A 26,860-nucleotide genomic window follows, 5' to 3' on the forward strand; every position below is an offset into this window, starting at 1 on the left:
GCGGGCACCTGTAGTCCCAACTACTCAGGAGGTTGAGGCAAGAGAATCGCTTGAGCCCAGGAGTTGGATGTGAGCTGTGTGCCATAAAGTGAGACTCTGTCTCTACAAAAAAAAAAAAATAAAACACATATATATAGAAAAACTAGCCAGCCATGGTGGCGGGAGGTAAGGGGATCACTTAAGCCCAAGAGTTTGAGGTTGCTGTCAGCTAGGATGCTACGGCACTCTACCCAGTGTACAGAGTAAGACTCTGTTTCAAAAATAAAAAACAATTAAAATCACCAGAACTTCTCAAACCATTGACACACTGTGCGTTCATTCTACAATGAACTTCCCAAATACTTTGTTGATATTTCAAGCTGTCTGCATTGCATTGGTTCCACAATGGAACTCACATTCAAAATTAACACAAATTATTAGCTCGACACCCATAGCACAGTAGTTAGGGCACCAGCCACATATACCAAGGCTAGTGGGTTCGAACCCTGCCTGGGCCAGCTGAACAATGACAGCTGCAACAAAAAAAATAGCCAGGTATTGTGGCGGGCACCCGTAGTCCCAGCTACTTGGGAGGCTGGGGCAAGAGAATCACTTAAGCCCAAGAGTTTGAGGTTGCTGTGAGCTGTGACACCACAGCACTCTACCAAGGGCAACATATTGAGACACTGTCTCAAAAAATAAAAATAAAAAGTAAAAGGCTTGGGAAAAAAAAAAAAATGTAAAAGGCTTGGCACCAGCCACATACACCAGAGCTGAAGGGTTTGAATCCAGCCTGGGACTGCCAAACAACAATGACTAAAAAATAGCTGGGTGTTGTGAAAGGCGCCTGTAGTCCTCGTTACTTGGGTGGCTGAGACAAGAGGATCACTTGAGCCCAAGAGTTTGAGGTTGCTGTGAGCTATGATGCCACAGCACTCTACCAAGGGCAACAAAGTGAGACTCTATCTCAAAAAAAAAAAAAAAAATGTCTTCTGTCTGGGTCAGACGCCATTGTTTGGTACACAAAAAAGTTACAAAGATGTCAACTTAAGGCCTTTTGTATACCACAAGTGTGGCAAAGTGAGACTTCCCCCTTGACCCAGCACACAGGGGCTGGCATGCTGACAATTTTAGGTCACCTGATTAGGTGACCCAGTGGGCAGAGGATAAGAACCCAGCGAAGGCAGTGCTGGGGACACCCGTCCGACCTCAGTGTTAACTGAGTGTCCACATTAAGCTTTGTTGTTGTTGTTTTTTTTTTTTTGCAGTTTTTGGCCGGGGCTGGGTTTGAACCCGCCACCTCTGGCATGTGGGGCTGGTCCCCTACCCCTTTGAGCCACAGGCGCCGCCCACACATTAAGATTTCTTTAGAGAAAAGGTTTCACTCTGTTGCCCAGGCTGCTGGAGAACAGTGGCCTGATCACAGCTCACTATAATCGAACTCCTAGGCTCAGGTGATCCTCTTGCCTCAGCCTCCCACATAACCGGGACTACAGGGGCATGGCACCATGCCCAGCTAATTTTTCTGTTTGTTTTATAGAGAAACTTTTATAGGGAATCTTTCTATGTTGCCCAGGCTGGTCTCAAACTCCTAGTGTCAAGTAGTCTGATCTGCTTTTTGTAGATTATTTGTTTTTGAAACAGAGTCTCACGTTGTCACCCCCAATAGAGCACAGTGGTATCACAGCTCACAGCAACCTCAGCCTCCTGGGCTCAAGCAATTCTCTTGCCTCAGCCTCCCGAGTAGCTTGGATTACAAACACCTGTCACAACGCCTGACTGTTTTTTAGAGTCAGGATCTCGCTGCGTAGCTCAGGCTGGTCTCGAACCCGTGAGCTCAGACAATCCGCCCATCTCGGCCTCCCAGAGTGCTGGAATTATAGGTGTGAGCCACTGCACCCCATCCTGATCTGCTTTTTAAACATATACTCTATGTGGGGGGGAATGGCTATTATGAATGCTAATTGCTCCTTTCCACATCCCCTTCCCCTCTGCCAAGTGAGGGCCCACGTTCACTTAGTTTTCCTCAGAATCACCAAAAGGGTTTGGTGAAGTCCAGGTTCCTGGCCCCACCTCCTGAGAATGTGAGGCCCTGGGAGTTGCTCCAGGAGTCTGTGTTTTTATTTTATCCCTCAGTGGTTCTGAAGCAGGAGTCTGGAGCACGGCTTAGATGTTAATGTACTTTGCCAGGCCTGTCTTCTGCGTTATGTCATGGGGCAGAGCCAAGACCATCCTATAGCGGGGGCAGCCCCAGGCATACACCTGGGGGCACGGGGGCCCTGGGTCCTGCCATCCCCTGTCGTACTCTCTCTAGGGACAGAAGCATGAGGCAGCTTGCAGCTGGCCTGAGGCTTCCTGCTCACAGCAAAAACCAAAACCAGAGGAGGAAGGGCCTTGGTTTTTAATTACTTTTAGAATTTTTGTTAATTTGCATTTACTTTGGGGCATTTCCTAATCACTTTTGAATTGATTATTACTGTTCTGTCTGACCATTGTGGAAGAGTCGATACCCACTACATACGGGGATTAATTACAACCGACTAAGTGTCCATATTCTTGTTCATGAAAACACAACTAAGCAAGTAGAGGAAAATCCCAAACCCAAAATATCCTGAACTCTTTTTCTCACTCTGTGCTCTCTGCTAGAGTGCAGTGATATCATCATAACTCAGGCTGGTCTCAAACTCCTGCCTCATCCTCCCAGAGGATGAGTCATCTTGTCTGACTTGAATCCTTTTTGTTGGTTTTTTTTTTTTCCATTTGTTTGTGTTAGTCTTTTTTCTAATACAAAAAGAAAAAAGAAAAGCATGCTTATTACTTAAAAATCCAAAATAAACAGAGCAACTTCAATTCTACCCAGAGATAATCACTGTTACTTCTGTTCTCTCCTTAACAATTAAGATGGGCTCAGCTGCAAATAGCAGAGAGTCCTGCCTTATCGTTTTAGCTAAAAATCCTGGGTACAGGGGCTTGGACCCCAGGCTCTGTCTTTTTTATTTTAACTGAGACAGAGTCTTGCTTACCCAGGCTAGAGTGAAACGGTGTCATCATAGCTCACTGCAACCTCAAACTGCTGGGCTGAGGCCAGACGCCTGCACCACCTCATTCACCCGGCTAATTTTTCTATTTTTTTGTAGAGATCAGGTCTTGCTCTAGTAGATAGGCAGATGCAGGCTCCGTGGGGCCTCCTGCTTAAAAGAGTTCGGGAGGCCTGCTTTAAAATAAAATAGTACAAAATTAATTCTAAAAGTGAATACTCTGGCTTGGGGCCTGTAACAGTGGTTACAGCACTGGCTACATGCACCAAGGGTGGCAAGTTCGAACCCAGCCCGGGCCTGCTAAACAACATTGACAACTGCAACAAAAGAAGTAGCCAGGCGTTGTGGCAGGCACCTTTAGTCCCAGCTATCTGGGAAGCTGAGGCAAGAGAATCTCTTGAGCCCAAGAGTTTGAGGTTGCTGTGAGCTGTGACTCACAGTACTATACCAAGGGTGACATAGTGAGACTCTGTCTCAAAAAAAAAAAAAAGAAAAACTGAGGCAAGAGGATCACTTGAGCCCAAGAGTTAGAGATTTCTGTGAGCTATGACTCCAACGCACTGTACCCAGGGCTACAGCTTGAGACTCTGTCTCCAAAATAAATAAATAAACAAATAAAAGTGAATGCTCAACATAGAATGAGGATGAGAAAATAGGCCATACAAGGTAGCTCATACCTGTAATCCTAGAACTCTGGGAAGCTGAGGCAGGTGGATTGCCTGAGCTTGCAGGCTAGAGACCAGCCTCAACAAGATCTAGACCCTGCCTCTAAAAATAGCCAGGCATTGTGGTGGGCACCTGTAGTCCTAGCTACTCGGGAACTCAGGAGACTGAAGCAAGAGAATCATTTGAGCCCAAGAGCTTGAAGTTGTTATGAGCTATGAATTCACAGCACTCTACTGAGGGAGACAAAATGAGACTGTCTCAAAAAGTAATAATAAAATTCACAGATAGCATACAAAACATAATCAAGAAAAATAGCGTTTGTTTTTTTCATGAGACAGTCTCAAGCTGTCACCCTGGGTAGAGTGCCGTAGCATCACTGCTAACAGCAACCTCCAGCTCTTGGGCTTAAGCAATTCTCTTGCCTTAGCCTCCCAAGGAGCTGGGACTACAGGCGCCCACCACAACGTCCAGCTATTGTTTGGTTGTAGTTGTCATTGTTATTTGGCAGGCCCAGGCTGGATTCGAACCCACCAGCTCCAGTGTACATGGCTGGCTCCCTAGCCACTGGGCTACAGGCCCCGAGCCCTTTTTTTTTTTTTTTTTTTTTTTCAGCCAGGGTCTCACTCGGTCACCCTTGGTACAATGCCATGGCATCATAGCTCACAGCAACCTCGGATTTGGGGGCTCAAGCAATTCTCTTTCCTCAACCTCTCAAGCAGCTGAGACTACAGGCATCCACCACAAGGCCCAACTATTTTTAGAGACAAGGTCTCACTCTGGTTCAGGCTGGTCTCAAACGTGTGAGCTCAGGCAGTCCACCCACCTCGTCCTCCCAAGTGCTGAGATTACAGGCATGAGCCACTTCCCATAGCCAGTAAAACAGACTTTGTATTAACTATCTGCTTGACACACCTTGTAGTTTTTCCTTACATATTTTTTTTTTTTTTGCTTTTTGTTCTTTTATCACCTTTGTATATGAAAAGTTTTATATGTTTTATAAACATACAAATGTAATGTCTTTGTCCATATGCATGACAAGTTTGTAATATTTCTGGCAATAGTAAAACTAAAATTAGTTTTTTCTGTAACATATTTATCAGATTTTGTTTCTTATCGTTGATAGATTAGAAATTTTCTTTCAGCCTTAAGTTTAGTTTTTGGTAATGTTACTGTAAATTTCCATGATTGTTGTTAAATTTCAGAAGGCCCTTATCAAGTTTATTTCATAAATATACTGGGCAGGAAAGCAAAATTGGACCCTTTACCTCTTAGGGTTTTAGTGTGGGCCTGAGAGTTAAATTGATGTAAAACAGATCGACAAGAGAAAAGCACACAAATGTATGTGAGTTTTACATGACATGGGAGCTCCCATAAGGAGACAGAGATCCGGGCAGCGCCTGTGGCTCAGTCGGTAGGGCGCCGGCCCCATATACCAAGGGTGGCGGGTTCAAACCCGGCCCCGGCCAAACTGCAACCAAAAAATAGCCGGGCGTTGTGGCGGGCGCCTGTAGTCCCAGTTACTCGGGAGGCTGAGGCAAGAGAATCGCTTAAGCCCAGGAGTTGGAGGTTGCTGTGAGCTGTGTGAGGCCATGGCACTCTACCGAGGGCCATAAAGTGAGACCCTGTCTCTACATGAAAAAAAAAGAGAGATCCAAACAATCGGCAGAACCTAAATGCTGTCACGCCAGGTTGAACAAAGAGAAGCAACTGTAGAAAAGGTATCAAACTGTGTGGAGGCTAAAGGAGGGTACGAATGACCTTAACAAGCTCCGTTTCTACAGAATGCTCTTGGCTGTAACTATGAATGGTTTTTCTTGTGGTACAGGGAGAGCACCTTTCACATGGGAGTTTGTACTTCTCGTTTTCAGGAATTAAAGAGGAAGATCAGAATGTCCTTACATCAGCTATTTTTTTTTTTTTTGGCCGGGGCTGGGTTTGAACCTGCCACCTCTGGCATATGGGACCAGCGCCCTACTTCTTGAACCACAGGCGCCACCTACATCAGCTATTTTTTAGGTGCCTTGAGCTACAAATAATCTTACGCCAAAGTGGCATACTTTGGAATGTCATATTCTGCTACCCTTCAACTGTAAGATTTGGGAGCATTTCAAGTTTTCCTGCACAATGATTGTTCACAAATACTCTGATAACATAGAGAATTCCTGAACACCATTCCTACACCTAGGAATCATGTGACCATGCATGGAAGTGACTGAATCATATACATTTTCCCCACTAAATTCAAATGAAATGTAACCTCATCTCAGCAACTCAACCAAGTTGCAAATTGTCTTTGGCTATCCCAGCACCAAATGACATGAGGGAAAGTGTTACAAGGGAAATCCAAGTAGGACACAACAGTATTAAGTGATTGCAAATTTTTGCTAATTTTACAAAAACCATGTGACCCTGTGAACAGGTGACGTTTCATTACCTCCCTGCCAATTCTGCCTCAGTGCCTCATCTGCATACTTGTTGCCTTGTGGTCATACAATGATGGATGCAGCTCTTGGCACAAATCTGTGGTAAAGTCAGGAAGAAGGCCGGGCACAGTGGCTCACATCTGTAATCCTAGCACTCTGGGAGGCTGAGGCAGTGGATCACTTGAGCTCAGGCGTTGGAGACCAGCCTAAGCAAGAGCAAGACTCTGTTTCTAAAAAATAGCTGGGGGCGGCGCCCATAACTCAGTGGATAGGGTGCTGGCCACATCCACCGAGGCTGGTGGGTTTGAACCCAGCCTGGGCCAGCTAAAACATAATGACAACTGCAACAACAACAACAAAAAATAGCCAGGCGTTCTGGCGGGCTCTTGTAGGCCCAGCTACTTGTGAGGCTGAGGCAAGAGAATTACTTAAGCCCAGGAGTTTGAGATTACTGTGAGCTGTGATGCCACAGCACTCTCCCAGGGTGATATAAGAAGACTCTGTCTCTAAATCAATAAATAAAATAAAAATTAGCCAGGCGTTCTGGCAAGTGCCTGTAGTCCCGGCAAGTGCCTGTAGTCCCAACTACTCAGAAGGCTAAGGCAAGAGGATCACTTAAGCCCAAGAGTTTGAGAGCTGTGACACCATAGCACTCTACGGAGGGTGACAAATGAGTCTCTGTTTCCAAAAAAAAAAGGCTAGATATGAGGTGGGCCAAACTGTCTACTTTCCCTGAAATTCCATTTGCTGACCTCTACTTACTTCTTACTGGTCACAACTGGGTCTTATGGCCCCTGCCTATAAGGCCATCTAGGTGGACTTTTGTTTTTACATGGTCTCACTTTGTCACCCTTGGTAGAGTGCCATGGTGTCATAGCTCACAGCAACCTCAAACTCTTGGGCTCAAGTGATTCTCTTGCCTCAGCCTCCCAAGTAGGTGGAACTATAGGCGCCCGCCACAGTACCCAGCTATTTTTAGAGATGGGGTCTCCCTCCTGCTCAGGCTGGTCTCGAACCTGTAACTTAGGCAATCCACCTGCCTCAGTCTCCCAGAGTAGCTGAGAAGCCAGGATTACTGGCTTGAGCCACCTCACCCGGCCTCTTTTTCTTTCTTTTTTTTTTTTTTTTTTGAGACAGAGTCCTACTCTGTTGCCCTGGGTAGACTGCAGTGGTATTATAGCCCACAGCAACCTCAAACTCTTATACTCAATTGATCTCTTGCCTCAGCCTCCTGAGTAGCTAGGCCTACAGGCGCCTGTCACAGTGCACAGCTAGTTTTTCTATATTTTATTTTTTATTTTATTTATTTTTTTATTTTTTGCAGTTTTTGGCTGGGGCTGGGTTTGAACCTGCCATCTCCGGTACATGGGGCTGGCGCCCTACTCCTTTGAGCCACAGGCACTGCCCAGTTTTTTTTTTTTTTTTTTTTTGTAGAGACAGAGTCTCACTGTACCACCCTCGGTAGAGTGCCGTGGCCTCACACGGCTCATAGCAACCTCCAGCTCTTGGGCTTACGTGATTCTCTTGCCTCAGCCTCCCGAGCAGCTGGGACTACAGGCGCCCGCCACAACGCCCGACTATTTTTTGTTGCAGTTTGGCCAGGGCTGGGTTTGAACCTGCCACCCTCGGCATATGGGGCCGGCGCCCTACTCACTGAGCCACAGGCGCCGCCCACTGCCCAGTTTTTTTATATTTTAGTAAAGACATGGTCTTGCTCAGGCTGATCTGGAACTCCTGACCTCAAGCGGTCTACCCATCTCAGCCTCCCAGAATGCTAGCATTATAGTTGTGAGCCACCATATCCAGCCTGCATTTTTTATTGTGGCTTAGTACATTGCATTTTATAATAACCAGGCCCGGTGGCTCACGCCTATAATCCCAGCATTTGGGAGGCTGAGGTAGGTGGATTGTCTGAGCTCAGGAGTTTGAGACCAGCCTGAGCCAGAGCAAGACCTCTTCTCTAAAAATTAGCTGGGAGGCTGAGGCAAGATAGTCACTTTAGCTCAAGAGTTTGAGGTTGCTGTGAGCTATAATACCATGGCACTCTACCAAGGGTGACAAAATGAGACACTGTCTAAAATAAAAAGGACCTTCTTTCAAACAAAATCTACATTTGTGTTACAGGGCTGATAGGATCTTAATAGGCACCTCATCCAACTACCTGCTGAGGCAGAGCTGTTTATAATGAGTCGTGTAGAACTGTTTATACTGAGTATACTGAGTTGTGAGAGTTCCTAGAGGAACTCAGGAAAAGGAGAGTTGGAGTTCCTCTGGAAAAGGAGAGTTAGATGCCAGGAACTCTCACTTCCCTCTCCCCTCAAACCCCTGAAGCATTTCTGCACAACTCAGTATAAACAGCTCTGCCTCAGCAGGTTGTTGGACGAGGTGCCTAATAAGATTCTATCAGCCCTGGTGGTCCCCATAGCTCAGTCAGCAGGGTACCAGCCACATACACTTAAGCTGGCGGGTTCGGATCCAGCCCATGTCAGCTAAAGCAACAATGACAACTGCAACAAAAAAATAGCCAGGTGTTGTGGCAGGTGCCTGTAGTCCCAGCTACTTGGGAGGCTGCAGCAAGAGAATCGCTTAAGCCCAAGGAGTTTGAGGTTGCTGTGAGCAGTGACATCACAGCACTGTACTGAGGGCAACATAGTGACACTGTGTCTCAAAAAAAAAAAAAATCCTATCAGCCCAAAAAGGCTCCTTCGCAATTGAGGGCCCCAGTGAAGGGGCTGGTGGGCAGGGGAAGGGAAGCAGAGGCCAACAGGAACTGGCCAGAAAGCAGCCGTATTGCTGGGCCCCACACACTGTGCCTGCTTCACCAAGGACCTTTGCTGAGGCATTTTCACAACAGAACAGACAGTGCTCGCCTACACACCAGACTCAGTTTCCTCATGTACTGCACCTTAAGCTACTTCCTAGGCCTCTGAGCTGATGGTGTAGTTGACAGAGTCTGAAACACTTTCGAATAAGTGGCATGTTCCCTTCCTCTAGGAAGGATGCAGAAACCTAGCTGCAGTTTGGAAAGAAATCTTGCATTGCCTGCTTGCACCTTTCCATCCATTGCCAGCCCCCAATCAAAGCAGGTTTTGACCTCACCTTCCCCCTTCCTTAGCTGGGAGGTCCCAGGACACAGGTGAGACCCACTGGTTCCCACAGGAAATGGGCCTTTTTCCCTCTCCTTACCTTAATACTGGATAAACCCAAAGAATTTTAGGGCAGAAATTAAGAAATCAAAAATGGGCCAGGCGTGGCGGCTCATACCTGTAATTCCAGCACTCTGGGAGGCCGAGGCGGGTGGATTGCCTGAGTTCACCAGTTAAAGACCAGGCTGAGCCAGAACGAGACCCCATCTCTAAAAATAGCCAGGCGTTGTGGCGGGTGCCCGTAGTCCCAGCTACTTGGGAGGCAAAAGCAAGAGAATCTCTTGAGCCCATGAGTTTGAGGTTACTATAAGTTATGATCACACAGTACTCTACCAAGGGTCAGACTCTGTCTCAAAAAAAAAAAACCTGCAGCACCTGTGGCTCAAAGGAGTAGGGGCCGGCCCCATATATTGGAGGTGGTGAGTTCAAACCCAGCCCCGGCCAAAAACTGCAAAAAAAAAAAAAGAAAGAAAGAAAGAAATTACTGTAAAACTGGCACTAATGTCAACTTCTGGTTTTGGTATTATGCTATCCATGACATAAGATGTGATCACTGGGGTAGACTGGGTGAAGAGGGCAAGGGAACTGTCAAAATGTACTACTTTTTATTTTTTATTTTTATTTATTTATTTATTTTTTGGTTGCAGTTTGGCCGGGGCCGGGTTTGAACCTGCCACCCTTGGTATATGGGGCTGGCGCCCTACGGACTGAGCCACAGGCGCCGCCCAAAATGTACTACTTTTTAAAAATAAGTTGGTGAGGCTCATCACCTGTAGCATAGTGGTTATGGCCCCAGCCATATACAGTGAGGCTGGCGGGTTCAAACCCGGCCCAGACAAGCTAAACAACAATGACAACTGCAACAAAAAATAACCAGGCGTTGTGGCAGGCACCTGTAGTCCCGGCTACTCAAGGGGCTAAGGCAAGAGAATCACCTAAGCCCAAGAGTTGGAGGTTGCTGTGAGCTGTGACACCACAAAACTCTACTGAGGGTGATAAAGTGAGACTCTGTCTCTAAAAAAAAAAAAAAATTGAAATTCCAGGTTCGAGACTAACCTGTGCAACTGCGGCCTCCCAGAATGCTAGGATTACAGGTGTTGAGCTACCACGCCCAGCCTTTATATGACTCTTAATATAAAATGTCAAATTGTTTTGCAAAAGAGTTTTCTCAAATTTCAATGCCACTAATATTTAAATTTTTGCCAGCACAGGGCTGACCCAGAGGACCGCTTTACTGAGCCTAAGACACATCCGACCCTCAGGGGATCATCAGCTTATAGACAAAGGAAGGCAGGAGGCTAGAACTGACAGCTAACTGAGCTGCGAATACAAACCCATAGGAGCAAAGACAGGGCCTGAGGCACAAGTTCTGGGAACTCAAAACAGCTTCTTTTCTGCAGGGGAATATAGCAGGGACAGAAACAAATTCCCCCAAAGTTGTTCTGTTCTGTTCTGTTCTGTCAGTAACATCAATCAGGGGCAGGACTGGAACTCCAGGCTCCATCAAGCACCCAAGGTTGTCAGGCCTCACCTCCCCCTGCTGGATAGAGGCAGAGCGCAGCAGCCTGGCTGAGCAGATATAGATGTCCTTGTGAGTCAGGCAGGTGCAAACCCCTGGAGTATCTGTTCACTAGAGGCAACAGGGTCACAGCCCTGTGGGGCTATCAGTGACTGGGTGTGACAGAGATGCAAGGTGGGGAAGGAGGCATCAACCTTCCCAGACTAAATCTATTTGCTGGGTGGGTCCTCCTGACTTCACAGAGCACTGGAGCAAGTCATATCTGAGTTGCCACCAGACCCCTGCGATCCAGTTGCCAGAGACCTTTTAAATTCTCCCACCTGAGACAGGTGCTAACTGAGACAATTGATTTGGACCTTTTGAACTGAGCCAATCACCTGAGGACTATTCAAGTGAAGCCCTGAGTGTGTGGTTGTAGGAAGGTTTGATTTTCCTTTTCCAATTGTTGCCTGTGGGATCAGGGTGACTTAATTGCTGGTATTTCTCCACAGCTGAGACTTCAACCCAGAGTAACTGTTTCACTATGGTCAGACAGAGACCAGCTGAAAACAAAACAGAACCACTTAGCCCCACCACACCAAACAGGTCCCCAGTTTCTGAGGCCGTAGCACTGTACGGGTCCTCAACAAAGCTCCAGGGGAAAAATCAAACGGTGTAAAATAATCATGGGGCAGAATCAGCGTAAAAACTCTGGTAACATGCATAACCAGAATAGATCAAAACCACCCCCCGTAGGAAAGATATGGCAGATGTAACTGAAGATCCCATTCATAAACAACTGGCTGAGATGTCAGAAATCGAATTCAGAATTTAGATTGCAAACAAGATTAATAGAATGGAGGAAATTTTGGAATTAGAAATTCAAGGAGCAGTTCAAAAGTTGTCTCAAGAATTTAACGAATTTAAAGACAAAACCACCAAAGATTTTGATGCACTGAAGCAAGAATTTGCAGCCCTCAAAGATCTGAAAAATACAATAGAATCCCTCAGTAACAGAGTGGAACAAGCAGATGAAAGGATTTCTGATATTGAAGACAAAGCCTTTGAATGCTCCCAAACTCTCAAAGAGGAAGAGAAATGGAGAGCAAAAATGGATCATTCTCTCACAGAACTCTGGGGTAATTCGAAGAAGGCTAATATCCATCTCATCGGAATCCCTGAAAGTGATGAAGTGGCCTCACAAGACACAGAGGCCCTTCTCCATGAAATTATGAAAGAGAATTTTCCAGACATGGCAAGAGATTCTGAAATTCAGTTAGCAGACAGTTTCAGAACCCCAGCACGACTCAATCCCAATAAGACGTCCCCCAGGCATATCATAATTAACTTCACTAAAGTTAATATGAAGGAGAAAATTCTGAAAGCAGCCAGACACAAGAAATTCATTACCTACAAAGGGAAGAATATTAGAATGACTGCAGATCTCTCTGCTGAAACTTTTCAAGCCAGAAGAGGGTGGTCATCAACTTTTAATCTCCTAAAGCAAAATAACTTTCAACCCTGGATCCTGTATCCAGCTAAACCAAGTCTCATTTATGATGGAGAAATTAAATACTTTAATGACATTCTATGTTGAAGAAATTTGCTATAACCAAACCAGCTCTTCAGGATATTCTCAGACCTATCCTCCATAATGACCAGCCCAATCCTCTATCACAAAAGTAAACTCACTCAGAAACTTTTGATCAAACTCCAACTTCCACAGTGGCGAGAGGATTAAAAATGTCAACTGGACTTTTGAAAAACTCAGTACCCAAAATTTTACCAGACTTCTCAAAATTCTCCATTAATGTGAATGGCTTAAACTGTCCTCTAAAAGAGGCACAGGTTAGCTGACTGGATACAAAAACTCAGGCCAGATATTTGCTGCATACAAGAGTCACATCTTACCTTATAAGATAAATATAGACTCAGGGTGAAAGGATGGTCATCCATATTTCAGGCAAATGGTAATCAGAAAACAGGTGTTGCAATTCTATTTGCAGACACAATAGGCTTTAAACCAACAAAAGTAAGGAAGGATAAGAATGGTCACTCATATTTGTTAAAGGTAATACCCAATATGATGAGATTTCAATTATTAATATCTATGCATCCAACCAGAATGCACCTCAATTTATAAGAGAAACTCTAACAGACATGAGCGACTTGATCTCCTCCAGCTCCATAATAGTCGGAGATTTCAACACTCCTTTGTCAGTGTTGGATCGATCCTCCAATAACAAGCTGAGCAAAGAAATTTTAGATTTAAACCTAACCATCCAACATTTGGATTTAGCAGACATCTACAGAACATTTCATCCCAACAAAACTGAATACACATACTTCTCATCAGCCCATGGAACATACTCCAAAATCGATCACATCTTAGGTCACAAGTCTAACCTCAGTAAATTTAAAGGAATAGAAATTATTCCTTGCATCTTCTCGGACCACCATGGAACAAAAGTTGAACAGTAACAACAGGAATCTGCATACTCATACAAAAACATGGAAGTTAAATAACCTTATGCTGAATGATAGCTGGGTCAGAGATGAGATTAAGAACGAAATTGCCAAATTTTTGGAACAAAACAACAATGAAGACACGAATTATCAGAACCTCTGGGATGCCACAAAGGCAGTCCTAAGAGGGAATTTTATAGCACTGCAAGCCTTCCTCAAGAGAACAGAAAGAGAGGAAGTTAACGACTTAATGGGACATCTCAAGCAACTGGAAAAGGAAGAACATTCCAACCCAAAACCCAGTAGAAGAAAAGAAATAACCAAAATTAGAGCAGAATTAAATGAAATTGAAAACAAAAGAATTATACAACAGATCAATAAATCAAAAAGTTGGTTTTTTGAAAAGGTCAATAAAATAGATAAACCTTTGGCTAACCTAACCAGGAAAAAAAGAGCAAATCTCTAATCTCATCAATCAGAAACAACAAAGATTAAATAACAACAGACTCCTCAGAAATTCAAAAAATCCTTAATGAATATTACAAGAAACTTTATTCTCAGAAATATGAAAATCTGAAGGAAATTGACCAATACTTGGAAGCACGTCACCTTCCAAGACTTAGCCAGAATCAAGTGGAAATGTTGAACAGGCCCGTATCAAGTTCTGAAATAGCATCAACCATACAAATCTCCCTAAAAAGAAAAGCCCAGGCTTCACGTCAGAATTCTACCAAACCTTTATAGAGGAACTAGTACCTATATTACTCAACCTGTTCCAAAATGTAGAAAAAGAAGGAAGACTACCCAACACGTTCTATGAAGCAAACATCACCTTGCTCCCCAAACCAGGAAAAGACCCAACAAGAAAATTATAGACCAATATCACTAATGAATATAGATGCAAAAATATTCAACAAGATCCTAACAAACAGAATCCAGCAACACATCAAACAAATTATACATCATGACCAAGTCGATTTTATCCCAGGGTCTCAAGGCTGATTCAATATACGTAAATCTATAAGTATAATTCAGCACATGTATTAAAAAACAAAGACCATATGATTCTCTCAATTGATGCAGAAAACGCTTTTGATAATATCCAGCGTCCCTTCATGATCAGAACACTTAAGAAAATTGGTATAGAAGGGACATTTCTTAAACTGATAGAGGCCATCTACAGCAAACCCACAGCCAATATAGTATTGAATGGAGTTAAATTGAAATCATTTCCACTCAGATCAGGAACCAGACAAGGCTGCCCATTGTGTCCACTGCTCTTTAACATTGTAATGGAAGTTTTAGCCATCACAATTAGGGAATAAAAGTGATCAAGGGTCTCCATATAGGGTCAGAAGAGATCAAACATTCACTCTTCACAGATGATATGATTGTATATCTGGAAAACACCAGGGATTGTACTACAAAACTCTTAGAAGTGATCAAGGAATACAGCAGTGTCTCAGGTTACAAAATCAACATTCATAAATTGGTAGCCTTTATATATACCAACAGTAGTCAAGCTGAGAAAACAGTTAAGGACTCTTTTGCATTCACAGTAATGCCAAAGAAGATGAAATATTTGGGAGTTTATCTAACAAAGGACGTGAAAGATCTTTATAAAGAGAACTATGAAACTCTGAGAAAAGAAATGGCTGAAAGTGTAACAAATGGGAAAATATACCATGCTCGTGGCTGGGAAGAATCAACATTGTTAAAATGTCCATACTACCCAAAGCAATATACAATTTCAATGCAATCCCTATTAAAGCTCCACTGTCATACTTTAAAGATCTTGAAAAAATAATACTTCATTATATATGGAACCAGAAAAAACCTCGAATAGCCAAGACATTACTCAGAAATAAAAACAAAGCAGGATAGGGTGGTGCCTGTGGCACAGAGGGGTAGAGCGCCGGACCCATATGCCGGAGGTGGTGGGTTCAAACACAGCCCTGGCCAAAAACTGAGCAAAAAAAAAAGCAGGAGGAATCACGCTACCAGACCTCAGACTATACTATAAATCGATAGTGATCAAAACAGCATGGTACTGGCACAAAAACAGAGAAGTAGATGTCTGGAACAGAATAGAGAACCAAGAGATGAATCCAGCTACTTACCATTATTTGATCTTTGACAAGCCAATTAAAAACATTCAGTGGGGAAAAGATTCCCTATTTAACAAATGGTGCTGGCTGAACTGGCTGGGTGGGTAAAAGACTGAAACTGGACCCACACCTTTCACCATTAACTAAGATAGACTCTCACTGGATTAAAGATTTAAACTTAAGACATGTAACTATAAAAATACTAGAAGAGAGTGCAGGGAAAACCCTTGAAGAAATCGGTCTGGGCGAGTATTTTATGAGGAGGACCCCCACAGGCAATTGAAGCAGCTTCAAAAATACACTACTGGGACTTGATCAAACTAAAAAGCTTCCGCACAGCCAAGAACACAGTAAGTAAAGCAAGCAAACAGCCCTCAGAATGGGAGAAGATATTTGCAGCTTATGTCTCCAACAAAGGTTTAATAACCAGAATCCACAGAGAACTCAAACGTATAAGCAAGAAAAGAACAAGTGATCCCATCACAGCCTGGGCAAGGGACTTGAATAGAAACTTCTCTGAAGAAGACAGGCACACGGACTACAGACATATGAAAAAATGCTCATCATCCTTAATCATCAGAGAAATGTAAATCAAAACTACTTGGAGATATCATCTAACCCCAGTAAGATTAGCCCATATCACAAAATCCCAAGACCAGAGATGTTGTCGTGGATGTGGAGAAAAGGGAACACTTCTACACTGCTGGTGGGAATGCAAATTAATACATTCCTTTTGGAAAGATGTTTGGAGAACACTTAGAGATCTAAAAATAGATCTGCTTCAATCCTATAAATCTTCTACTAGATATATACCCAGAAGACCAAAAATCACATTATCACAAAGATATTTGTACCAGAACGTTTATTGCAGCCCAATTCATAATTGCTAAGTCATGGAAATAGACCAAGTGCCCATCAATCCACAAATGGATTAATAAATTGTGGCATATGTACACTATGGAATATTACGCAGCCTTAAAGAAAGATGGAGACTTTACCTCTTTCATGTTTACATGGATGGAGCTGGAACATATTCTTCTTAGTAAAGTATCTCAAGAATGGAAGAAAAAGTATCCAATGTACTCAGCCCTACTATGAAACTAATTTATGGCTTTCATATGAAAGCTATAACCCAGTTATAAGCTACAAATGGGGGAAAGGGAAAGGGAGGGGAGGGAGGGGGGAGGTGGGCGAAGGGAGGATGGTTGGTGGGATTACACCTGCAGTGCATCTTAACAAGGGTGCATGTGAAACTTAGTAAATGTGGAATGTAAATGTTTTAACATAATAACTAAGAAAATGCCAGGAAGGCTATGTTAACCAGTGTGATGAAAATGTGTCAAACGGTCTATAAAACCAGTGTATGGTGCCCAATGATCGCATTAATGTACACAGCTATGATTTAATAAATAAATAAATAAAAATAAATTTTTACCAGCAATAGATGGGAGCATTTCTTTAAAATCGTGGTTGTCATTCATGCAGTAGTTGAATAGTGATACCTTTTTGTAAAATTGTAGTTTCTTATTACTAGTAATGTCAAACTTTTTTTTCTTCTGTTTCTGGCAATTCTTTCTGTTTTGTGCAATGGCTGTTCGAATTATTTACCCAATTACCAGTTTAGTGTTTCACCTCCTGATTTATAGGGGCACCATACCTTACAAATATTTTAATCTTTTACCTGTTAAATTTGTTTCAAATACTTCTCCTCAGTTTGTCGTTTGCCTCTTCATCTGGCTAATTGTTCATATACTACAAATGTAGAAATGGTCATTTTTATGACATCAAACATCTGTCTTCTTTCTCTCGCTCTCTGAAGTTCAGTGTTTTCCAGAGATTTGATGAGTTATTGTAGTTAACTACTTTCTTCCTTTCTGTCTGGTTTGATATTTTAAAAATTCATACTTCTGGCCAGGCACAGTGGCTCACGCCTGTAATCCTAGCACTCTGGCAGGCTGAGGTAGGCGGATTGCTTGAGCTCAAGAATTAGAGATCAGCCCCAGCAAGAGCCATACCTGTGTCTAAAAGTAGCCAAGTGTGTGGTGGGCGCCTGTAGTCCCAGCTACTTGGGAGGCTGAGGCAAGAGAATCACTTAAACCCAAGAGCTTGAGGTTTCTGTGGGCTGCGATACCACAGCACTCTACCGAGGGTGACAAAAAGAGACCCTGTCTCAAAAAAAAAAAAAAATTCAGACTTGTAGCTGATATAATACATAAACCTAAAAGGATTTTCCCCTCAAATTTCTATTTGCCTGAAGAATCTATGACATGATCCTTCCTCATTTATTTGCAAGGCCTCTTATCCCTATAGATTATCTATTATTGATTTCTACGTCAGCTCTCAAGTAGATGACTTCTCCATCCCAATTTCCTCTTTCTTTCCACCAGATCATGACCAACACGGGGAAGGTGAAGCGGAAGGGGCTGGTCAGTGTGCAGTGGAGTGTGGACGAGCCCCTGCGCCGCCCCGTCACCCCTGGGGGCCACAGGAACGGGTACCCAGCGTAAGTGGAGGCTAAAAGTGGAGGGAATTTATTTTCTTAAACTTCATGTTGATTAACTGCAGTGTAAAATGTATGTATTTTAAAAGTTCAGAATAAAGTGTTCATATTGGAAAGCATTTTTCTCTTTATTTACCTTTTTGGGATTTTTGGAGGGAAAAAAGGTTTAGTCGTCCTGCCTTCCCCCTTGATTTCTTGTAGAAAGATAAGTGGTTGGATTATAGCGTCTCCGGGGCCACTTTAGAAGACAAGTATTGGCCATTGTAATTTCAAAGCAAAGGCCCTGAAACAAGCAGTGGCTTCCCAGAAACGTCTGTGTCATGTCTGCTTTGCAGCCTCTCACCATGGTACCACACCATCTGTTGAGACTGGAGTGCCACGGTTAAGCCTCCAAGTCAGTTTATATTAGATGATTTTTTTTTTGAGACAGTATCACTATGTCACCCTTGGTAGAGTGCTATAGCATCACAGCTCACAGCAACCTCAAACTCTTGGGCTTAAGCGATTCTCTTGCCTCAGCCTCCCAATTAGCTGGGACTACAGGTGCCCACCACAACACCCAGCTATTTGTTTTGTTGCAGTTGTCATTGTTGTTTAGCTGGCCTAGGCTGGGTTCAAACCCACCAGCCACAGTGCATGTGGCCAAAACTGTAACCACTGTGCCATGGGCACCAAGCCTAGATGACTATTTAAAACAACCATATGTAGTTTTAGCTGCCAAGCCTTATTCATTCTCCATAACCTTGCTCCTATTCCTGTTGCAGGAAAATGGTGAATTAAAACTGACAGACACTTAACACCTGAAATACAGAAGAAGAAACCTTTAGTTGCCAGAGAGAACTCCGGTGCCTCAAGCTGGCTCAAAGGAGTGGGGCACCAGCCCCATGTGCTGGAGGTGGTGGGTTCAAACCCAGCCCGACCAAAAAAACTGCAAAAAAAAAAAAAGAAAAATGCTAAATTGTAGTGAACAGTTCTTTCCAAACTCTTTTATACCTTTTTTCTTCAATTAAATTATCAGCTACATAGTTATGATTACAGATGTTAGATCAAAGGAAAGTTTTTAGTTAGCAGGAAAAAACTCTCAAAGAAGGCCAGACGCTGTGGCTCACGCCTGTAATCCCAGCACTTGAGAGGCCAAGGCGGGTGGATTGCCTGAGCTCACGAGTTCGAAACCAGCCTGAGCAAAAGCGAGACCTTGTCTCTAAAAAATAGCCGGGTATTGTTGCTGGCGCCTGTAGTGTGAGCTACATGGGAGGCTGAGGCAAGAGAATCCCTTGAGCCCAAGAGTTTAAGGTTCCTGTGAGCTGTGACACCGTGGCAACTCTACCCAGGGTGACCAAGTGAGACTCTTGTCTCCAAAAAAAATAAATCACAAAGAGTACAAAGAGTTAATGATTATATTTCTCAAGAAAACAGGGTGGTGGGCAGTGCCTGTGGCTCAAAGCAGTAGGGCGCCGGCCCCATATGCTGGAGGTGGTGGGTTCAAACCCAGCTCCAGCCAAAAAAAAAAAAAAAAAAGAAACCAGGGTGGTGACTCACACCTGTAATCCTAGCACCCCAGGAGGCCAAAGTGGGTAGATTGCTTGAACTCACAAATTCCAGACCAGCCTGAGCAAAAGCAAGACCCCGTCTCTACTGAAAAAAGAAAAACTAGGATGCTGACCCCGTATGCCGAGGGTGGTGGGTTCAAACCCAGCCCCAGCCAAACTGCAACAAAAAAATAGCTGGGCATTGTGGCGGGCACCTGTAGTCCCAGCTGCTTGGGAGGCTGAGGCAAGAGAATCGCGTAAGCCCAAGAGTTAGAGGTTGCTGTGAGCCGTGTGACGCCACGGCACTCTACCGAGGGCAGTACAGTGAGACTCTGTCTCTACCAAAAAAAAAAAACTGAGGCAAGAGGATCACTTGAGCCCAAGAGTTAGAGGTTGCTGTGAGCCGTGTGACGCCACGGCACTCTACCGAGGGCAGTACAGTGAGACTCTGTCTCTACCAAAAAAAAAAAAAAAACCGAGGCAAGAGGATCACTTGAGCCCAAGATTTGGAGGTTGTTATGAGCTATGATACACATCCCTTTACCCAGGGCCACAGCTTGAGACTGTGTCTCAAAAAAAAAAAAAAAAGAAAAGAAACCAGGGTGGTGTTGTTAGGTACAGTCTTTTTTTTTTTTTTTTTTTTTTTTGCTTGTCAAGGTTATTTTAGCTTAGTGTAAAGTTTGTTATCTTTAGAGAAGGAGTTCTTCTACAGCTGCCTGCTGCTTTCTCACAATCATTAATAAGAAGTAAAAGATTATTTTTCCTTCCTTATTCCATTCACATAAATAGACTTTAGTCTGACTCCGCAGAGTCTCTGGTCTCCCTGGGTGTCTGGGCTCCGGTGGGGTGTGGGGAGCCCCAAGTCAGATAGTACATGGGCAGGAGAGGAACCTCTTCTGTAGGCTGGATGGCCTGTCTTTCCTGTCTAAAGAGAATACTGCAGAGAAGTTTTACAGAAAGCAGGCTCGAAACCTGCATTTATTTATTCAACAAATAGTAAGCGGCACCCATAGCTCAGTGGATAGGGCACTGACCACATACACCCAAGCTGGCAGGTTTGAGTCTGGCCCGGGCCAGCTAAACAACAATGACAACTGTAACAACAAAACAATAGCCAGGGCACTGTGGCAGGGGCCTGTAGTCCTCTATTTCTAGTTTTTTTTTTTAATTACTGATATACAAACTAGTATCATGGCCCTACAGCCATTTTTTTTTTTTTTTTTTTGAGACTCCAAGATACAGTGCTGTGGCGTCATAGCTCACAGCAAGCTCCAACTCTTGGGCTCAAGTGATCCTCTTGCCTCAGCCTCCCAAGTAGCTGAGACTATCAGCACCAGCCACAATGCCCAGCTGGTTTTTCTATTTTTTTTTTTTTTTAAGAGACAGAGTCACTTTGTCGCCTGGGTAGAGTGCGGTGGCGTCACAGCTCACAGCAACTTCCAGCTCTTGGGCTTAGGTGATTCTCTTGCCTCAGCCTCCCAAGTAGGTGGGACTACAGGCACCTGCTACAATGCCCAGCTATTTTTTGTTGTAGTTTGGCTGGGGCTGGGTTTGAACCCACCACCCTCGGTATATGGGGCCAGCTGAGCCACAGGTGCCACCCTGGTTTTCCATTTTTTAATAGAGACAGGGTCCCACTCTTGCTCAGGCTGGTCTTGAATGCCTGAGCTCAAGCAATCCACCTGCCCCATTTTCCCAGAGTGCTAGGATATAGGCATGAGCCACTGTACCTAGCGTACAGCCAAAGTTGAAAGAATAGCACTGTGAAGCGCTTCCAGGTGTTAACGTTCACGCACTTTCCCACTCTCCGTCTGGGTGTACAATGTGTAATTTACAGGCATACATCTTTTCTTTGCTAAACTTTCTGAAAGGTTGCAAGCTTTCTTCTTACAAATCCTAAAAATAAGAATGCTGTCGAGGCAGCACCTGTGACTCAAAGGAGTAGGGGGCCAGCCCCATAAGCTGGAGGTGGCGGGTTCAAACCCGGCCCCAGCCCAGCCAAAAACTGCAAAAAAAAAAAAAAAGAATGTTGTCAACATAATGCTGTCATCACAGCTAAGAAAGTTAACAATTATACTAGATAGTATGTATTAATATTCCCTGATTGTCCTCAAAATGTCATATCTAAGGGATTTTGTGTTGTTTTAATTCAGAATATAGTCAGGTGTCAGCTACTAGTAAATCCAGTTAATAGATACAGTATCTTTTCAGTGGAAATAGTAGTAAGTATAGTAACAGAAACTAATAAAACTCACCTGCTTGGCATGAGAAAGAAGACACTGAGTCATTGTTTAAAATTACTTTTTTAAAGTGATTAAACCCCTGGCTTCACACAAGAGCAGCAATGACACGAAGACATTTTAATCAGAGTTAAGAATAAAAGGAGTCTGGCGGCACCTGTGGCTCAACGTAGTAGGGCGCCGGCCCCATGTGCCGGAGGTGGCAGGTTCAAACCCAGCCCCGGCCAAAAACTGCAAAAAAGAATAAAAGGAATCTAGTAATGTGAGCTCCAACCAATGGACACAGTTAATTCTTGGGTTAAGTGTTCTACTTTGTAGAGAGAAATGTAAGGACATTTTTCCGTGCCTGGGAGCTCATCTCGCTCTCCCCTGGTTTGTGGAGATGGTCTCATCAAGATGGCAACCCTGCCACGTAATGAGGGTACATCATTTTCCCAAAACTATGGACCTTCCCACCGTAATGAAGTTACCCTACACCAGTCCCCCCATCAGGTGGTTTCAGCAAACATTTTTTCATTTCTGTTCTAGATGGTGTGCTAATTGCTGGGAATGCAACAACCACAACAAAAACTATGATTCCCACCCTCAAAAACACAGAGAGCAAGCTGTATAGTGGGGGAAAGAGTAGTCAGTGTGACACGGTAAATACTAGACGATGCTGCGGGGCGGGGCTGCTCAGGATTTACATGTAGCTTTGCCTCCACATCTTGAACCCACCTCTAAAAAGTTTGTGTGCTGGGTGTTTTGGACACACCCCCCAGGGGATAGGGACGTGTCTCTATGTGATGTAGGATAAGAGTCTTGGCTTATTTTTCTCCATGTAGAGAGCTGGTCTCTACACCATTTATAAACAGCTCCTGATTCGTCTGTTGATTTGTGGTGCCCCTAATTATGCACCCTCTTCCAATTTCCCCAGCTCTCTATTTTGAAACACTGTCTACTTACTTATTCCCACAACACTGCAAAAGTTTTTAGCGTATGTAAATATTGCATAGGAAAATCCCCTGCTTCTTCGGCCTACTTTTTCGGAGCTCATGTAGCTATATATGAGCTACATATGAGCCTTTATTTTTCCACATCCCAGCACTCTATGAGGCTGAGGCATGAGGATAGTTTGAAACGAGGAGTTTGAGGTTGCTATGAGCTAAGTTGATACTGTGGCCCTCTAGTCTGGGGCAACAAAGTGAGACTTTGTCTCAAAAAAAAAAATTATATAGTGAATTTTAAAGTAGAAAAAAATGTTCTATTTATTTATTTAGAGACAGACTCTCGCGTTCTTGCCCCTGGTAGAGTGTTGTGGTACTCTAGCTCATGGCAACCTCAAATTCTTGGACTCAAGCAATCCTCTTGCCTTAGCCTCCTGAGCAAGTGGGACTAAAGGTGCCTGCCATAATGCCCAGATATTTTTTTTGTTTGTTTTTTAGAGATGGGGATCTCACACTTGCTCAGGCTGGTCTTACATGAGCTCAAGCGATCCACCCACCTTGGCCTCCCAGAGTGCTGGAACTATAGGTGTAAGCCACCTTGCCCAGTCCCCCCAAAATGTTTTAAAGTCTGTTGGTTTCCTAAAACAGTCCTTCTAGGATTTTGATTGGTATTGCAAATACATTTACATAATTTTAGAGAAAACTGACATCTTTGCAATGTGTGGTATTATGTCATATTAATTCTGTGTGTTAAGACAGAATATAGTTATTTAAACATGTCCATATCCCAATCCCCCCACCCTGCAACTGTCATCCTACATGAAAAAGGGGCTTTGCTGATGTGATTAAGTTAGGGATCTAGAAATAGATTATGCTGAATAATTCAGTTGGGCCAAAATAATTCCAAGGGTCCTTATAAAAGGGAGGCAGGGGGTCAGAAACAGAGAAGATGTGACAACTGCATCAGAAGGCAGAGTGATGTAGGGCCATGAGCCACGGAACACAGCTAACTGCAAGAACCTGGAAAAGGCGAGGAAATTGATTCTCTCCTAGAGCCCCAGAAGGAATGCAGCCCTGCTGACCCCTTTGTTTTTTTTTTAAAGACAGAGTCTCACTTGGTTGTTCTTCTTGGTAGAGTGAGTGCCATAGCATCATAGTTCACAGCAACCTCAAACTCTTGGGCTCAGGCAATCCCTTTGCCTCAAGTAGCTGGGACTACAGGTGTCTGCCACAACGCTCAGCTGTTTTTTAGAGATGGGGTTTCACTCTTGCTCACACTGGTCTCCAACTCCTGAGCTCAAGCCATCCACCTGCCTCAGCCTCCCAGAGTGCTAGGATTACAGGCATGAGCCACCGCCCAGCCTAGGACAATATTTTACATTTAATTCCCCTTACCAGTGATGATTTTTAAAATGGGCGTGTAGCTCATTCTGACCCTGGAAGCTGAGGTTTTCCTTATGCTTATGAAGGCCTTGAGAAAAGAATATATTTTCTTTTCCCCTTTTGGTGTTTAAATTTTGTTTGGGATATAATGCTTGGAGATACTGCAGTCATCCTACTTACACAAAGTGGCAATCCTAAGAACAAAAGTAAAACCACACAGAGGAGAACAAAGTAACCTAGTGGAGGGAAGCTGGCCCTCTAGGGAAGCCATCAGCTGTGGAATTTACCAACTGCTACTGCCCCACCTCTGGAATCCTTTTTATGTTAGATAATACATTTCCTGTATTGTTTAAGCCAGTAGAGTTGAATTCTGTTTACTTTGTAGTCCAAATTCTCCAACTCTGTCTCAGCCACCTCTCTGCTGCCCTAAGAGGGCCTCCTAAGGGTTCTCCCTGCCCCCATCCACCCTTCATGACTGGATGGAATAGCTTTCTAGCAGGGAATGACACTTCTTTGGCTCCCCCTTTCCCTTGGAGATCAAGTCTAAATCCCAGGCCTGGCCTATAGGGTCCTTCAACTGTCCCACCCCAGCTATCAGAGCTCCCCAAGACACCCTGCCCACTCCATCGCATGGGTGGGGTGGGGCCGGGACACCCAATCCATGTCTCGAGCCTTAAATATTTCTGTAACAATGCAATATACATACAGGGTGTCCCAAAGGTTGCCCATAAACATACATTGGGAAAATGTAGCTAAATGGACCTTTTTTTTTTTTTTTTTGAGACGGAGTCTCACTATGTCGCCCTTGGTAGAGTTCCATGGCGTCATATCTCACAGCAACCTCAAACTCTTGGGCTTAAGCGATTCTCTTGCCTCAGCCTCCCCAGTAACTGGGACTACAGGGGCCCGCTGCAACACCCAGCTGTTTTTTGGTTATAGTTGTCATTGTAGTTTGGCAGGCCTGGGCTGGGATCGAACCCGCCAGCTCCAGTGTACGTGTTTGGCACCCTAGCTCCTGAACTACAGGCGCTGAGCCTGGCTGATTTTTTGTTGCAGTTTTCATTGTTGTTTTTTTTATTTTTTTTATTTTTATTTTTTTGTAGAGACAGAGTCTCACTTTATGGCCCTCGGTAGAGTGCCGTGGCCTCACACAGCTCACAGCAACCTCCAACTCCTGGGCTTAAGCGATTCTCTTGCCTCAGCCTCCCGAGTAGCTGGGACTACAGGCACCCACCACAACGCCCGGCTATTTTTTGGTTGCAGTTTGGCCGGGGCCGGGTTTGAACCCGCCACCCTCAGTATATGGGGCCAGCACCTTACCGACTGAGCCACAGGTTCCGCCCTGCAGTTTTCATTGTTGTTTAGCTGGCCCAGGCCAGATTCAAATCCCCCAGCCTGGGTGTGTGTGGCCAGCGCCCTACCCAAATGAGCTGCAGCACCGCCACACATTTTTTTTTTAACCTCTTCTCCCTGTTTTTTTTTTTTTGTTGTTGTTGTTGTTGTTTTCTGAGATAGAGTCTCACTCTATTGCCCTGGGCAGAGTGCTGTGGTGTCGTAGCTCACAGCAACCTCAAACTCTCAATCTCTAGCAATGCTGTTGCCTCAGCCTCCTGAGTAGCTGAGACTACAGGTGCCCACCACAAAACCCAGCTAGTTTTTCTATTTTTGTTAGAGATGGGGTCTCGCTCTTGCTCAGGCTGATTTCAAACTCCTGAGCTCAAGAGATCCACCTGCCTTGACCTCCCAGAGTGCTGGGATTACAGATGTGAGCCACCACACTGGGCTCTTCCCTCTGCTCTTTGTGTGTCACCTCTGCTGGAAAGTATTTCCTCCTCTGGCCCCTGGCAAAGCCCATCGCATTGTCTCTTTGTTCAGGATGGAGTGCCCCCACCTTGAGAAACCTTCCCTGCCCTTCAGGATGGTTAAGTGTCTCCCCTTCTTTGCAATGGGATTGAAACATATGAAATTGACATTTAAGAACAGCCATTTTACAGGGCCCAACCCTAGGCAGGCACCTGCTGGTCATTTTATGCCCCCCACCAAGTGCTTGCTGGAGTAGGTGGCTAATGGCTCCTTTTTGAAAAGAGAATGAATGCTCTTTTGCCCAACTGGAGACCCTTCCTTGGGGACTGTTGTCAAGGCTGCCCCAAGGAGACTGACCCCTGCCGTGAGCTTGCCCAGGCCAGCTGTCACTTCTGGCCGAGTCTAGCCATCGAGGCCCTCAGTGCTAGTCTGCTGGACAGCAAACCAGTCTCCACTGGTTTAGGTGTCTTGTTCAGCCATGAGAGGCATCATTCTGCACAAGTCATTTAGGCAGTGTGACAAGAAAGTAAGTTCTTTCTGGATCTAGTTCTTGCCCTGTACTAGACAGGACAACATATTATCTTATCCGATTGGATTCATCTCTTCGTTCATCTGCTTCATCCGTTGAGAAAACCAGGAAATTTGTGCCTTATGTTGTTTGATTGAAATGTCATGGTCCCTGTCACCCAAAGCTATAAGATGTAACTGTATGTTAGAAATACACTAAGCTGTGTGTCACTGTGAATTTACAAGGGGTAACTTCTACTTCACAGTTCAGCCTTTCAGTTTCTGCCAATACCCTTTATTTTATTTATTTATTTATTTATTTATTTATTTTTGAGACAAGATCTCACTATCACCCAGTCTGGATTACAGTGGCACGATCCTAGCTCACTATAATCTCCAACTCCTGAGCTCAAGTAATCCTCCTGCCTCAGCCTCCCAAGTAGCTGGGACTACAGGTGTACACCACTATGCCTGTCCAATTTTTCTGTTTTGTTTTGTTTTGTTTTGTTTTTTGTAGAGATGAGGTCTCACTATGTTGCCCAGGCTGGTCTGGAACTCATGGCCACAAGCAACCCTCCCACCCAAAGTGCTAAGATTACAGGTTTTAACCGCCAGCCAGCCTGAAAAGGTTTAATATCTCCTAAAATC

The 26,860-nt window shown here is 44.3% G+C and overlaps 1 protein-coding gene across 3 annotated transcripts in view; it reads left to right on the forward strand.

The window, feature by feature from the left end:
* Positions 1–26,860, forward strand: part of ARMC9 (armadillo repeat containing 9) — a 199,553-nt gene that overhangs the window by 153,218 nt on the left and 19,475 nt on the right. For all 3 annotated transcript variants that reach the window (XM_053597121.1, XM_053597122.1, XM_053597123.1), the window contains one exon: positions 17,712–17,827. In XM_053597121.1, coding sequence (XP_053453096.1) covers positions 17,712–17,827 — 116 coding nt within the window. The remainder of the gene's footprint in view (positions 1–17,711; positions 17,828–26,860) is intronic.

Source organism: Nycticebus coucang, chromosome 7, assembly GCF_027406575.1.
Source record: "Nycticebus coucang isolate mNycCou1 chromosome 7, mNycCou1.pri, whole genome shotgun sequence".
NCBI classification, from domain to species: Eukaryota; Metazoa; Chordata; class Mammalia; order Primates; family Lorisidae; genus Nycticebus; species Nycticebus coucang.